The 16,001-nt window shown below is 42.4% G+C and overlaps 1 protein-coding gene across 5 annotated transcripts in view; it reads left to right on the top strand.

The window, feature by feature from the left end:
• Positions 1-242: 242 nt before the first annotated feature.
• EVL (Enah/Vasp-like) overlaps positions 243-16,001 on the top strand; it is a 126,877-nt gene continuing 111,118 nt past the window's right edge. For 2 of the 5 annotated variants that reach the window (XM_017807636.1, XM_017807635.1), the window contains exon 1: positions 681-886. In XM_017807636.1, coding sequence (XP_017663125.1) covers positions 864-886 — 23 coding nt within the window. In that variant the 5' untranslated portion in view covers positions 681-863. Of the gene's footprint in view, positions 418-680; positions 887-16,001 lie in introns of those variants that run through there. The other 3 variants (XM_017807634.1, XM_017807630.1, XM_017807633.1) reach the window with 2 other exon arrangements.

Below are 16,001 nucleotides of genomic sequence, written 5' to 3'. Positions count from 1 at the left end.
CTGTTACCATGGAGATTGCGTGTGCTGTTGCTAGGCAGCTGAAGCATCCTTGCTTGCACACTGCAATGCCACGAAATGTTCAACTTTCCTCATTCCTATCTCCCTTCTGTGATCTTGCAGATATGACTCCTTTGGCTCTTACCCCGCTTCATTCAGTTGTACTGCTGCGATTTCTTGATGTTAACCCTATAAACCCTAAAAAGCCTGCATGGCACTGCAAATAGGGTTTATGGCAACGAATTCAGGGCTGAAGGAGTTAAAGTGGTTGGGGATAGACTACAGAGGAAATGATTTCTAGCAGATAAACTACTTTAAATGTTCTGGCATTCATGGAAGGGGAGGTTTGTGGATGCAGTCTTTTGTTCCATCACTGATGATTTAGATGAATAAAAACACAGACTAAAATGTCACTGCAAGGTAAGAAAATCAGCTTGAATGGGCCTAATTAATCTCTTCGGTTACAATATATATTTAGTTTTTTTAGTGTCCTCTGCTTGCATTTGCTAATTTTGATGTGGCATGTGAATGATAATTCAGCTGTGAAGCCTGTCGTGTACCGTATTTGACTTATTTGGCTTGAATAATAAAGATATCAGCCTGTATTCTTGGAGTATACTGCATTAATCAGACTTGCAGGAATGATCACATGGTACTCTATCGCCTTTTCCTGTTAGCTGCTGCTTGTCAGCAGCTGGCTGAGCTGTAGGCTGCAGGCCAGTATCTGCATACCCTTTCTCCTCAGAATATTTCAAATATACTGTCTCGTCATTATGCATTTTGCTGCAGTTTGACAATCTAAATGGTCCTCCTGCACGTAAAGAAGATTATTTTAAATTTCAGAGCATTTGTGTAGTTGCTAGGCCATGTATGCATTTGAAGAATTCAGGTAGGCTCTCTGTTTTATACATCAGTGTGCTTGGTTTTTGTTCTCACAAGGTTTTTGCTGTGTAATGTCAGTCAGCTCTACAGTTAGTCCTTCAATGTGCAGATATTTATTGCGTTTTAAGATCCCTACCCTATGCATGGGGAGAAGTGCTTGAAGGGTACGATGCAGGTAACGGGAGCTAACTGCATGATGAAGTGCAAAGCTGGGTAATTGATTATATCTTGCACAAATTTCATAGCCTTGCAGCCAGAAGCAGCGAGTACAGTGTGGCTATAAATATAAACCAGAAACTGTTCTGTTTAAAAGGGTCTTTGCTATTTTTGGTTCTGGAGAATCTGACAGATGCTCCTTCAAGATAAAATACTGATGGTGATAGAGAAAATTGATGCTTGGATTGTACACAGGATTATATTTTATGCTGCTGCAGAGTATACATGTCTTTTTCATAATCTTGTAGCTGCAGAATTCCTTATGAATTGCATTTAAAATAAGAATATTGTTCAGTTTGTTGGGGTTGGTTTGTTGTTTGCAAACATCTGAGAAACTGTGATTGTTAGAATATAAAATTAGCACCTTTTATTTGATATTGGTTCTGCTCAATATTGCCTCTGCCCCCTCTCCTCCTCCATCCCCACCCCCAATATAACTCCGTCCTTATGTGAGTATTGAGGTCTGTTAAAACCATAACAGAATTTTGAAGACATGAAATAGAATTTCTGCCCTCACTAACAGACTTAAGTATTTTTCTGTGCAATAAAGCAGTTTAGGACTTGAAAAAATTCTGGTCAGTAGTTGTGGGGGAGGGAGTGTCTCACTTTAAAAAAAATTTTTTTTGCTTAGTGTGTTCAGTTCTTATAACTTGTGTTATAAAGTTGTCCAGACAAAATGATTACAATGTTGCAACAGCATTAGGCATCACCTCATGATGTTTGTCTGTATATAATTTTTATAATGTATCTTAAAAATACCCTTTCCTTTTTGGTTCAAAAGAATTGGTTGTTTGACCAAGTATGTAAGTAGTGGAGAGGATGGATTCTTTGTATACTGAGTGAGAATTATGTACCAAATATTTTAAAATTAAACTTTCTAGCCTCAGATTAAATATTTTTAAGATGATTTTTTGCCCTTTGTTAAGCATTGAAAATATTGGCAATTTCCATTATTTTGTGATTTGGTGATGGGTTCTATGTGTAAATGAGTGATATCAAAAGCAGTAAAAGCAGATACAGGACACCCACTGCCCTCCAGATGCCCTGATTCCAGACATGAGGGCTGGGGAGGTGCAGGCTGACTGTGTGTATTTCTCCTGTTGTGAAGTGCAGTATGATGCTGTCTGAGGGAAAAGATTTTACTGGAAGACCAGATAATGCTGTGTAACTGCTGTTGTCATAGGGCTGTCAGGAGATGCTTGGAATCTTGATATCACTCAGTGTTGGCAGTGCATTAAGGTGCAAATGGGCCCCAAACTTACTGTGCCACGTACTGTGCCCACCAAGTTGTTTGTATTTCAACCGGTTGGTTGGGTCCTATTCTTAATTGAGTGAAACTCTAAATGAGAATGAGAAAAAAAAAGGGTGTTTTGAAAATTATGCTCTAAAAGCCTTAACTGTCTTTCAGTGGCTTTCCTAGACATCTTGGGCCAGGAAGACACCTACTTTTATGGAAGGAATGGTCAAATGCTGATTACACACCCATTAGGCTTATTAAATTACTTGTCATCCTCTCTTAGACTTGATTTGAAAACAGCATTAACATTTGATGTGCAGACAGCTAGACATTTTCTTTTAAATTTTCTGCACTGTTAGGGCTGGGTTTTCTGTATAGAAGGATTTAAATGGCATTTATTTTATTGGGCATTTCCATGGTGTTTTGTTAAGGTTGTATCTGCATGCTGATGGTTTTTGTTATGGTGTGATTATTCTCATGCCCATGGCTACTTTAGATTTTGATGGGATCGGAACATATCTTGCAAAATAAAAAGGAAAAAAGGGTCTAGTTGAGCAGTGGGGTGGAAGTCTCCCTCCCATGGGCTCCTGGAAGCAAAGTGGATGTAGCAGCAGAGGGCACTCTTCTCTGGCCTACGGGCCCCTGCTCCGTGGTGGCCCCACACTCTTCCATGTGCATAAAACACAGGCTTGGACTTATCTCTCATTTTGACCTTAACCTGAAGCAGATGTTCATTGCATGTTGCTGTTTGCATCTGCCAGTGCAGCTACAGGGTTTGGGTACCCAAGGTCTAGAGAAGTGGTGAGCCCAGTGCTCATGCAGACCTATGTATGACATTTCTGTATGTGTTACTCTGCTTTTTTTTTTTTTTTTCTGCCTCCACACTGGGCCTTAAAGACCTGCAGGACTCCCCAGGTGGGTGGTGGGGGCTGTGGCACCCTGATCCCATGCCAGGAGGCATCCCTGCGGTCTGGCTGCCCGAGTTGCCCCAGCAATTTCAGTTCGATGCAGCCTTCTTCACTTCCCTGGCAAAGTGGTGCCAGGTTATTTTTGTGAGGTGTTAAGCAGCCGCTGGACCTCTCTGCAGAAGTGTCTCACTTAAGGTCTGTAAGTGACCCTGGTGTGGTGTTTGTGAAAAACACTTGTTTGTAAAGCCCTTTGGGATGAAATCTTACCCCCGTGGTTAATGGCTGGATGAAGAGAGACTTAAACCTCTGAGAAAATAGGGGGTAAATCCATTGAATAATCTCATAGTTCCTTATATTGGTCAAGCTTCGTTTATCTTCCTCTTGGGAAGAAGCTACTATCTCCGGAAAAACTTTGATGGCTTGCGAAGCAGGGGTTAATGGAGCTAAGCCCCTTCTCAGTCCAAATGGGCTTCTGGTTTCCGTGTGATACTGGTTGGGCTTATTTTGTTGCTGATTTTCTGCACCATCTTCATAAAACCCCAAAGCTCACGTACATTTGGTTTATAACTGGAGGTGAGATTGTTTGTCAGCTGTGCTTTTATGCTCTCCTGCTGACCGTGCTGTGGTAAGATGACTTTGCATGTGGAGCCATCGGGAGGATGGTGCGCTTGGCCGCGAGCACTACTCCTCATTTGGTATCTTCAGCCCAGATTTAGCTCTCTAGTGGCAGTACACAAATGCATCTTCTTTTCCTTTGTTGCCATGCCTTTATCTTTCTGGGATATTACTTGGTATTCTTCGCAGTGAGCTGGTGTCTGTCTATTTCTGCTACACCGCCCACCACGGCATCGCAGTATTTTTAACTGCAGCTTCTCTTCCCCCATCCACCGAGCAAAACTGAGAACGCTACAGGAAGCAAAATGAGTCTCTCAAAGCGAGCTGGCTATGAAGAGAGGAAATGAAACCCACCCATGAATAGAAAGCAAAGTTCAGAATGAACATGAAGCATTTGGGTACCGTGGTGCGTGTGGAACCTCTCACCTGCTGATCCCCAAAGCAGCAGCAACATCAGGTGGAGTCTCCTGGGAGCAGGTGGTCCCCTGTGTCTTTGAGCAGATGCAGGCATTGAGTTTACCATACCTATAAGCGTGTCATGACTGAGTTTAGCTGCACAACTGAATCAGCCCCCAGGGATTATGACATCTAAGCCTCTAACTTCATTGCTGCAAAATGAAAAAACTGAATAGCCCAAATTAGTGAAGAATTCTGGTTTTGATATGATTCTGCAAAAATCAATGCTGGCAGCAGTTGCCTATCAAACACCTGCTCTGACTTTGACTGTAGCATTCTGCTCTCTGGTGATCAACAGTGGGACCCAATGAAATGAAGCTGCATCAGGGGAGGTTCAAATTGGACATTAGGAAAAAGTTCTTCACTGAGAGGGTGATGGGCCACTGGAACAGGTTTCTCAGGGAAGTGCTCATAGCACCAAACATGTTAGAGTTCAAGGAGTGCCTGGACAATGTTCTCAGTCATATGGTTTAGTTTTAGGTAGTTCTGTTAGGAGCAGGGAATTAGACTTGATGATACTTGTGGTTCCTTTCCAACTTGAGATATTCTATGATTCTGTGATTTCACTGCTGACATTTTAGGTACCTCTAGGGTAGGTGGTGTATTTATTAGAAAATAGTATAAAGGACAAGCATGATCATTTTGTAAAGGCAGACATTATTATAAATGGCAGGTGGCTTTTCTTTCCCAAGAAACAGTAAGATGATCTATCAACTAAACGCTGGTGCTCCGAAGGGAGGCAGGCCTGTCTCCTGTGGCTTTTCCTGCTGTCTTCCTAAGGAGGTCTTTTAAATAATCCTATTTTTCAGAAGTGCAACTGCAGTTTGAATAGACGAACAACTTCAGGAAGCTGTAGGTGATGTGATAGCAGATATGGTTTCACTAAGGGCAAATCATCCCTAAAAAATATGATGGCCTTCTGCAATGAGGTTACAGCATTGGTGGATAAGGGAAGAGTAACTGATCCCATCTACCTGGATTTGTGTGAAAGCTTTGACGCTGTCCTGCACAACATCCTAGACTCTAAACTGGAGAGGCATGGATTTGACAGATGGACCACCTGAGGGAAATTGGCTGGATGGTGACACTCAAAGAGCTGTGGTCAACAGCTCAAAGTCGAAGAGGAGACCAGTGGTGAGTGGTGTGGAGTGTTCCTCAGGGGACTGGCACATATTTATTGGCAACATGGAGAGTGGGACTGAGTGCACCCTCAACAAGTTTGCTGATGACACCAAGCTTTGTGGTGCAGTTGACACACTGGAGAGAAGGGACCTTGACAGGCTTGAGAGATGGGCCCATGTGAACCTCATGAAGTTCAACAAGGCCAAGTGCAATGTCCTGCACCTGGGTCGGGGCAATCCCAAGAACATGAAAGGTGTCCCTGCCCATGGCAGTGAGGTTAGAACTAGATGATCTTTAAGGTCCCTTCCAACCCAAACCATTCTATGACACTATAACAACAGAAAAGGATTGTTGTTCTTTGCTACAAGAAATATGATCATATTGATGAGTAAGAAGCATCAAGAGAGTTGCCAAAAGACTGTTCCAGTTTCTATAGGAGTGTAGCTTTTGTGTAGAGGTGTATTGGTATTGCAGCACTACGGAGAAATGGAACAAATTGTTGTTGCAGGTTGGTGACTCTGACTTTACAGAGTAGATGGAGCAGCTAGCAAAAAATATATCAAATAGCTCAGTTAGTCTTTTCTGACAAGAGGAGAAAAAATTTTGGAAGTAATTGTTCCGAGATCAAAAGATGTGAAAGTGAAAAAACAAGTTTCAAATGGAGAAAACCCAAGGACAGTTTTATTGGCAAACCATAATGAGTTGCAGGATCTCCATCCCTTCTAACCTTCATTGCTAAACTCACCGATTGTATTCTCGTGTTCAAAATATCCTGTAGGTGCTTAATAAATAACCACAAATGTGGGAACCTGGAAGCTGCAGGCCTGCCAAGTCTCTGCTTGCTCAGCATTTTCTCTTCAATAGACTATGTCCACCAGCAAACTGGCTGGCTGTATTCCTCTCTTTTGTCCTTGCATGGATACAGGCAAATTCATAAAATCATGGAATGGTTTGGGCTGGAAGGGACCTTAAAGATCGTCTAGTTCCAACCTGCCCGCCCTGGGCAAGAACACCTTCCACTAGACCAGGTTGTTCAAAACCCCATCCAACCTTTCCTTAAACACTTCCAGGGATGGGGCACCCACAGCTTCTCTGGGCAGTCTGTTCCACTGCCTCACCACCCTCACAGTAAAGAATTTCTTCCTGATATCTAATCTAAACCTGCCTTCTTTCAGTCTGAAGCCATTCCCCCTTGGCCTATCACTACATGCCCATGTAAGAAGTCCCCCTCCATCTCTCTTTTAGCCCCTTTGGGTACTGGAAGGTGCTATAAGGTCTCCCTGGAGCCTTCTCCTCTCCAGGCTGAACAATCCCAACTCTCTCAGCTTGTCTTCCTAGGAGAAGTACTCCAGCCCTTGGATCATCCTCATGGACCTCCTCTGGACTCACTCCAACAGGCTGATATCCTTCTTATGCTGGGAGCCTCAGAGCAGAACACGAAACTTGATAAAAATACATTGTTGAGACAGAAGTTTTGGATTATCTGCAGGAATTGGCAAGTCTGGTTGTTCACTTTGCAAATGTGAATATTCCATATGATGAATCTCATCAGAGAAAATGCATGTGCCTGGGGGGCAAGTTATGGTTCCTCTTAAGATCTGCAATATCCTTTGCATCATTCTTCACTTAAGAGTTCACCATTTTGTGACTGAGAGGCTAAATTTTATCTTTTTTTTTTTTCCACCTGAAACAAACTTGCACTAAATTAAAAAAGGAGGAAAAGGAACTAGTTCTGCATTTTTCTTTTGCTGAAGGTGGTTGCCTCAAATCTGCCCTTTGATATTGGAAATTGATTTTAGATCCTTGGATTTTGGACAGTTGTTATTTATCCACACAAGGCATACACCCTGAGGAAATGTTGCTTCCTTAAACAGCAGATTGAATCAAATGTTTTTGCTGACATATTTTTCCCTGTGCAACTGACGCTGCAGTTGCCACATATTTCAGTAGTTTAGCACAGAGACATTTGAAGAGGAGAGAAATGCTTCTAAGGAAGTAATGTGAGAATGCTGTTGCTGGGAATGAAGATAAGCACTTACTATTCTCATAGTGGCTGTGTTGTAATATTTTTCCTGAAGAGGAAAATAGCTACAGATCCTTTGTGAGAGATGGTGGAGTCAGGTTTGGCCAGATTTTAAGGGGAAGATATTCTGATGCCTGGGTGTATAATTTCCAAATATAAATATGAAAGAAGGAGGTTTTTCCCGGGATATTCATTGGATTGGAGGAGCTTCACTATCTATGTTAGGAGGTAATTTCCAGTCACATTAAAATCAGTGTAAATTGTCTGTGATGTGTGTATTTAGTGGGTGAAACATGGGGCTGTCTGTGGAAGTATGGAGTGTTCCCATGTTTTCTCAGGTCAAACTGTACACCCTGCAGAGCAGCAGTCTTACTGGTGCCAAAGGCTTGGTTCAGCTACTTGAGATCTACTGCAGTGTAGTTAGTTTCCAAAACCAAGGAATTTCCTCTTCGTTCCCTTTGCCTTCTAGGCATGGTAACCTGTTTTAGCATTCTTGCGTTGTCTCTCTCATCTCTAAAACATGTTTATCACCTCCATCCCCTCCTCCCCTTTTTTTTAACTGTCTCTCTCATCTCCAAAACATGTTTATCCCCCTCTCCTTTTTTTAACCAACCTTGTAGTAATATTCACAAACAAAAAGTGGCTGCTGTTGTTTAATGAGGATCCAGACACACTTTTCAGAACTAAAGGTAGTTATCAAGACACATGGAAATTGATGTCAGTCTTTAAAATGAAAACAAACACGAGTACAGATGGTTTCTTTAAAGAAGAGAATTTGTGATAATTTTTAAATCCACCTATGGGCATCCATTAGAGCAAGTCATTCTCAGTCCTGACTGCATTTTCTAAGCCTTAGTGTAAAGTCTATAAAGATTTGAAGCACTTTAGCTGAACTTTCATGGAAAACAGCTGCTACCTACTGCTTCTTACCTGCAGTTCCAGGTTTGTAGGGGTGGATCCTTGATTTTACTATCCTGCTGTCTTCCAGAGATCACTGTCCCTGCCCTTAATTTCAGCTACATGGCAATGTGAATGTCCAACTTCCCTCTTGCCTTTTCTTGTGCAACAAGGCCAAATGGATCAAATTGCTGGTCGTGTTATTTCCGCTATTCCTATGGTAGATACTGGATAAATGGGCTTCTTCCTATGATACATTTTAATCCTTAAAGGTCATCTTTGCTTTTTAAGAGGAAAACACTTTTTTCTCCTTATTCTAGCATGAGTTGGTCTGAACTCCTGACCTTGTTCTCCTGGGAGCTGGTTTGATTACTGCAGCAATCAGCAGTACAGAGCTGGATGAGGTGACTCGTACCTCTCTGTACACAGGAGGAATGGTAGGACCTCCCAGCATCTGCTGCTGGGAAAAGGTGACTGCACAAACACCATCCTCAGAAGCTGTATGTTCAACTAAAGGTGGATAAGATGTGGTGCTTATGGGGGGAAAAAACACTGACACAAAAGGTGATGCTTCGTTACTAGAATCACTTTTCATCTGAGGAACTCAGATTCTGTTCTTTTAAGGAATTAGCCTTTTACTTTCCCTTTGAGATTTTGTGCAAGAACGGGCAGAAGCTAGGGAAAATTGCTCCCTGCCATTCCTACACAAGAGCCTGTGCCCAGAGCTGTATCTCAAACCCTCCTTCAGCTGTAAGATTTCTCAAAGCCTGGTGCCATTTGTCCTTGGAGACTTTCTGCATAAGGTGTGTCCATTCACTTAGACTGAGATCATACAAACTTCTGGTTTAGATCAGCTGCATGTAAAAAGAGGTTGAAAACCCCATGATTTAAGTGGCTCATACAAAGCTTCATGAAAGTTTGTTAAAGCACATACATGGGAAAGTAAAAAGGAGGTGACAGGATAGATGAAAAGTCAAAGTTCAAAACAAATGTTGAAGTTTGTTCGTATTAATGTGCTGCTGTGTTGGTGCATGAGATTACACAGAATTAAAGTCAAATGTTTAGAGTTTCTTCCCTTTAAGGTGATATCTATAGTTGCTGATTATCCTGATCAGAAGCTGGGGAGCTTCTTCATGCCACATTGGGAGAACATGGGTTTAGTTCATGCTTTGGACAGCACAGCAGGCTGGGTCTGTCTCCTTTAGAAACCATTGACTCCTCCTGCTAGACAATAACATGGCTTAGGTAAGGTTATGAGAAGAAAAAATGTCCATTAGATGTTTGCAGTATTACCTTTTAAAATCAGGTAGAGAAAGCGAACACTTGGTTATTCTTTGTTGCAGCTAGCGTAGGGAAGGGTGAGAAGTTTGAAGAGTCTGGGAAACAGCATATTTCTTTCTGTCTAGGGGCAAGGAAAGCAAAGATGAGCTCTGAAGAAGAAAGGAAGTGACCTGGGTGAGAGAAATGTAGAGGAAAACTTTCCCAAGCAAAAGATGCATGAAGCAGATGGAGTTGATGTTGCAAAGTGCCGTGAAATTCGGGGGATAACGGCCCAGCAAAGATTGCTAGGCTGGGCTCGAGGATGATGGCTCCGTTTCACAGATGTAGAGTTGAGGGTTTGAATCTGAAACTGAATGTGGATAAAGCTATTCCATTCTTCTTTGGTGAAAATACACACTTTGATACTCTGTTTTAGTACGATTGTTTTGTTGTGGATGGGTCAGCAGTGTGGTGTCCCCGGAATTCTGCTTTGTCTGATTCTGGATTACTTGGGATGAAAAATTGTTCTTGCAGTCATACAGAGTTGGTTTTAAATCCGGATTGTCTTAGGCATTTAGCTACAGAGCATGAGAGATTGTGCTGTCTTTAGGGATACTAATGTATTTCCATAAAATATCTATCCTAGTGCTGTTGTAGTGATCACGATCTAGGGATATAAATGACACAGTGTTTGAAGGGAGAGGGAATGTATTTTATTAAACCCACTTCTATAACTTGCAAAACCAGGGAAGATTATGGTTACACAACCCTTTACAGATCTGCAATGAAACTTTCAAACAAAGAAATTAGGAAAATATGAAAGCCACCCAGAAGAAAGATAAATCTCTGAAGTAAAACCTCTGCTTTTCTTTTCATTTAAGTATAAATTGTTAGCAGTGGTGTAAAGCCTCAGACTAGTTTTCCATTAAATTTGTCCATGGGAGGGAAGGAAAGTGGGGAAAAGCCAGGCTTAAAGGAAATAAAAGGAGAAAAAGGTAAAAATTTAGGGAAAAAGATGATTGAAACTTTTTTCCCAGACCAAAGGAGGGGTTTGCATCAGAAAGCTTGTCCTTTCCTCTGACTCTAAGAATTGTCTAATAAAAGAACTATTCCTGCTGACCTGACCTCCACAGATTGTCTTTGCTTGATGAGACCTCACTTTTTGATGCCATTTCATGTAGTTAACACTGTTCTGCCTGGCCATCACATCTTGGCTGCTGTTTGGCAAGGGCCTGTTTCTTATAAAGTGGCATTAAAATGAAAGTAACAGATAAGACTCTTTTTGACATCCACTGCAAATTATTTGAGATCAAAGTCACATTCTTGTTTTAATTGGAGAATGGAAATATAAGAACCATATTTGAAAAATCAAGAAAAATTCATTTTACATGGATCACATTTTCACAAGAGGATGTATCTGCTCTGATTAGTCCAGGGAGGAGGACCAGCTGGATGCTATTTATGTAGAAAATTTGCCTTTGTCTTTAAAGGCTCACATAGACATGGAATACTTGAATTATTTGAAAGTTTATGTTTGCTTTTCAGTGCTAAAGAATGTGGGAAATGTGATTCTAAACTTGTCTGTGCGTATGGCAGAATGGAGGGAGCAGACATTTTGACTCTTAACATTGTAGAAGCTGCTATTTTCTTACATATATGATTTTTCAGTGCATCAGTTGCATCAAGTTAAAGGAAAACAAACTAATAGATGAAGACATCTTCCACAGGAACACACTAAAACTGGCAGGCTACAATATTTCCTGCGGGATTTCTACGTCAACAGTAAGATATATCAGTACGTGTTAGGAATTGACAAAGCAATTCCTAGGTGGTGATGGTGGTCAAAGCATATACACGAGGGATAAAGTCAAGAAAAAATTCACTTGTAACCCAGAAGGATGCTGTTAGAGCAAATGAAATGCATTTTGCTTGTGATTCTGTCACCAGAGAAAGAGGTTCTTGCCTAGAGCCTGTGCCTTAGGTCACACATTACTACTGTAGTGCTTGGGCATAAATAAATGCATGTCCCAGTTAAGCCAGATAATTGCACCATCACTGTTTGTCCTTTAAACATAGAGAATGCAGCCCAAGCTTCACCGTGCTTTAAAGCAAGTAAGGCAGTCTGTTGAGTCAAATGTAGGTGTGCTGTATGGACTGGTCCTGTATTGGGACATTTCTGTTGCAAGAGGAACAGCAAAGGATTTATGACTTCTAGGTACTAGTAATGTAAAGGATAGGGAAAAAACCATCACCACCTTTGGAAAAGGATGGCTCTCAAAGCTTGAGGATGACACTTCAAAGACTGTACTGGCTTGCTAGGCAAGATTATTAGTACTAATAGGAGGTAATGCATTCATTTCAATAGCTCCCCTATAGCAATTTTTAGCTACTCTGTATAACTAATGATATTTTCAAAGCTCACTCAGACAGCACAAGCTCATTAAACAAAGATAGGCATTTATTTAAATGATTTATAAAAGTGAAGTGTGAAAAGGAGAAGAAAGAAAACGTGCTATTACAGAGGAAGGTGAAAATGAAGCACCCACAGGGTAAGGTATCTAGATAATTTGACATGAAAACAGTCTGATTTGTTGAGGAAGATCTTGACACTGCTGACCAAGATGTAACAATATCCTAGTTTTGAAGGTTGAAGTGAGAGGAAATCAATTCTGAAATACGATGTGATTTCCTAGCACAGAGACTTACGAAGCAGAGGGGTTGTTTGGAGGGGACACAGTGAACTTGGCATCACCTCAGCTCCCACTGCAGTTCTGCTCCTTTCAGGTACAGTTTTCTTCCCCCAGAAGAAAATCACATCTGTGCCTGAAAGTATACAATCATTGGGTGGGGGTGTGAGCTCAGTCCTTGCAGCTTCCCACATTCGTTCTGAGCTCTAGGCACACTTGCATGGCTCTGAGTCTGCGTCAGGATAACCTCGTTTGCCAAATACTGGGGATTTCAGCTGGCTGCTCTTGTGTGTGTGGGTGAAGGGAAAACAAGGGGTCAAATAGGGACCAGTTTTCCCTGCAGATGCACAGTTTGGCTCCTGAGGTCTGGAATGTATTTTGCTTCGCTTTTTTTGGTTTATTCTGTCTGAAGTATCTGAGGTCTGGCTGGCTGGCCAGGCAATGCTGAGGATGGCAGTCCCAGCTCAGGGCTCAGGCAGAAGCTGGGCAGCCACTGCCTTGCTGCCACACACAGGGGTTGCTGCCTTTGGGGTCCCACCAAGCTCGGAGAACCTGCTGCAATTTTACTTCTTGGGACTTTCCCCACCACTTTCCCTGGTATATGTTGTAATCCAAGTACAGCACTCAGCTGCTTGTGCTTCGCCAAATTAAAGTTTCTGGTCCTTTCCCAGGACCTCTGAGGTTTTAAAATCTTTATAGTCATATTGCATGCTTGTAAATTACGTATGTTTAAATTAAAACAACTAATCTGTAAACTCAATCAGGTCTTTTAGTTGTTTCTCAGTATTTTAAAAGGCCTTATGGTGGGTACCGTGAATAGAAACTTGAATTTTAAGAATGCGTTTTGAGACATACAACCCGATTTATATTGAGTCCATCTGGGAGAGGAGCTATTGAGAAAATCCAATGCAAGGGAAGCAAAACCCTGCCACTGTGTTGCTACAGTGGAAAAATGCACACCATACTGCAGCTTTGCACTTGTGGTTTAAGATGATGACGAGCAGAAAGCATATTTTCAGGGCTTTCTGTGTTGAGAAGATTACTTAAACCTAGATTCCTTCAGATGTCTGAGCTCAGCCATGGAAGCATTAAGTAAAAAAGTCAGAAACTTGACTAAGACTGCTCACTGAAACCATTATTAAACTTTAAAGAAGGCAATGAAGCAAGGATTAGATGTAGCTGGGTGTGGAAAATAGCTGTGGAAACAGGTGTTGCTTGTCAGTTTGAGTTTTACTTCGATGTTCAAGCAAGATGAGGCAAGCGAGGACAGAGCTGGTGAGCAAGTGGGGCGGTGCAGGTGCACTGAGTTGGCTGGAATTGCAGCCTCTCACACCAGTGCTTGCTGCAACCCCTAGAAATGTGTGTCACTGGAAGCCATCTATCCGGGAACATGGGCTGGAGGGGTCATCTAGTTTTTCCTGGTTGGTGTTTAGCATGCATACTCTAGTTTTGAGTAAAAAATCTCTGTAAATTTGAGAGGGGCCAAATCTGACGGTTGTGCCAGAGAGCTGAGGATTTGTCTTTAATGCTTAGATTTAGTGCAGATGCTACCAGACGTGGTACATGTGTGCCTGCGTAGCCCCAGGCTGTGAGCAGTGCAGCAATGTACCTGCCAGGGGCTCTGCCTGCTCCTCACCGAGGGCAGCCCTGGGCCAGGGCTGCAGTCTCAGGGGGCAGGGTGGCTCCATTTAAACGAATGTGGAGTGCAACAAGGGAAAGTGCCAGATTCTGCATGTGGGGTGGAGCAACCCCAGATGTTCATACAGATTGGGGAATGAGATGCTGGAGAGCAGTGCCATGGAAAGGGACCTGGGTGTTTTGATCAAAGGCAAGTTGAATGTGAGTGAGCAGTGCCCTGGCAGCCAGGAGAGCCAGCCATGTCCTAGGGGGCATCAGGCAAAGCATCACCAGCTGGGTGAGGGAGGGGATTGTCTCACTCTGCTCTGCAGTGGGGCGGCCTCACCTTGAACATTGTGTGCAGTTCTGGACACCACAATATGAGAAAGATATTAAGCCATTAGAGAGTGTCCAAAGGAGGGCAATAAAGATAATGAAGAGCCTTGAGAGGAAGTTGTTTGAGGAGCAGCTGAGGTCACTTGGTCTGTTAATCCTGGAGAAGAGGAGACTGAGGGGAGACCTCACTGCAGTTACAACTTCCTTGTGAGAGGAAGAGGAGAGGCAGGCACTGATCTCTTCTTTGTGGTGACCAGTGACAGAACCTAAAGGAATGGCCTGAAGTTGTGTCCAGGGAGGTTTAAGCTGGATATTCTTCCCCCAGAGGGTGACTGGGCACTGGAACAGGCTCCCCAGAGAAGTGGTCACAGTATCAAGCCTGACAGAGTTCAAGAAATGTTTGGATGATACTCTCAGGCACATGATGTGACTCTTGGGGATGGTCTTGTGAAGGGCTAAGAATTGGACTCAGTGATCCTTGTGTGTCCCTTCCAACTTGGCATATTCTGTGATTTTGTGACATAGGGGCTGCAGACCAGTGATGTGATTCACAGCTTTGTGGGGACAGGGAGAAGGTCGCGTCATAAGGCTGGTGAGAAGCTGGTCTCTGTTGCTGTCTGCAGGCTGCTATCACTGCAGTGCGTGTCCTCCACGCCATGAGTGTGGCTGCACTTGTCTGCCACAGCACACACCCTCCTCCGGAGGTTTTCCTTGTTGTCTCCTCCCCCTCAGCATGGCAATATCCAGCCAGCAGCCCATGTCAGTGGGGTGCCTCAGCTGCCTGCAGGCTGCGGGAACTCCCCCTCTTTGCTCTACGCAAAGTGCTGGGCAGGATCAATCCTGTGGCTTTTCCCGGGTAAAGGTACTATTTGACAATAATTAAAATGAGCAGAGATGTTTTCATCCATAAATGTGAAAGAAAAGGGAGGTTACTTACTCATGTTAAAGACAGAGAATGGAGGTACAGGGTGTCCCAAATTGTGAGAGTGGCACTGATGACTGAGATCCAGGCGCTGCTCCATGGGTCTCTCTTGTCCAAGGATGCCTTCCCTCTGAAACATGACATGTGTGTATATATTCATATGCATACTTACATATCTGTTTACTTTTGTGTGTTTATTTCTACATTGTTCTGTAAATGAAACCCATTTTCAGATTAAAATAAAAGTGTTTGTATTATGTGAGCACTTTCCTTGAACTTTCCCTGGTGGGGCTGTGAGAATAGAGGATGGAGATAATGACACTTCATTTTAATTTCTAGTCCAAGTTATTGTACAGTGATTCAAGTGTGCCTTCTAGACAGGAATTATTCATATTTGTCCATTAGATTTGGCAAATCACTGCAGGTTTGTTTACACTACTGCAATTCAAATCTATTTGTCAGCTACACTTAATGGCAGAATGTGTGGGCTTTTGCATACATATATGACTAACTATATATAGTCATATTTAGGCAGAAAGCAAAGAATTCTTTTTTCGTTAGTACACGATTATAACAGGCAACAGGAAAAGGGAACATGCTAAACTTGAAAAGTGTCAGGTCAGACGATACAAATCCCAAATAGCCACAGAAATATGACTGAGAAGGACTATGCAAATAAAAGCACGTGAAAATTAATGTCAGCTGTTTTAAAGGTAAATATCAGATAAATATTCTCTTTGTAATGGTATTCATGCAAGCATTCATATAATAGTTAATAGTATCACTGTTTTGATAAGGAGCACAGAAAGTCCAGAACACTTTAAAG

The sequence above is a fragment of the Lepidothrix coronata genome, unplaced genomic scaffold (assembly GCF_001604755.1).
Source record: "Lepidothrix coronata isolate B3197 unplaced genomic scaffold, Lepidothrix_coronata-1.0 Scaffold19, whole genome shotgun sequence".
In the NCBI taxonomy this organism is placed as follows: Eukaryota; Metazoa; Chordata; class Aves; order Passeriformes; family Pipridae; genus Lepidothrix; species Lepidothrix coronata.
The sequence above is the reverse complement of the archived record's forward strand: the minus strand, read 5'-3'. Positions and strand labels throughout refer to the sequence as shown.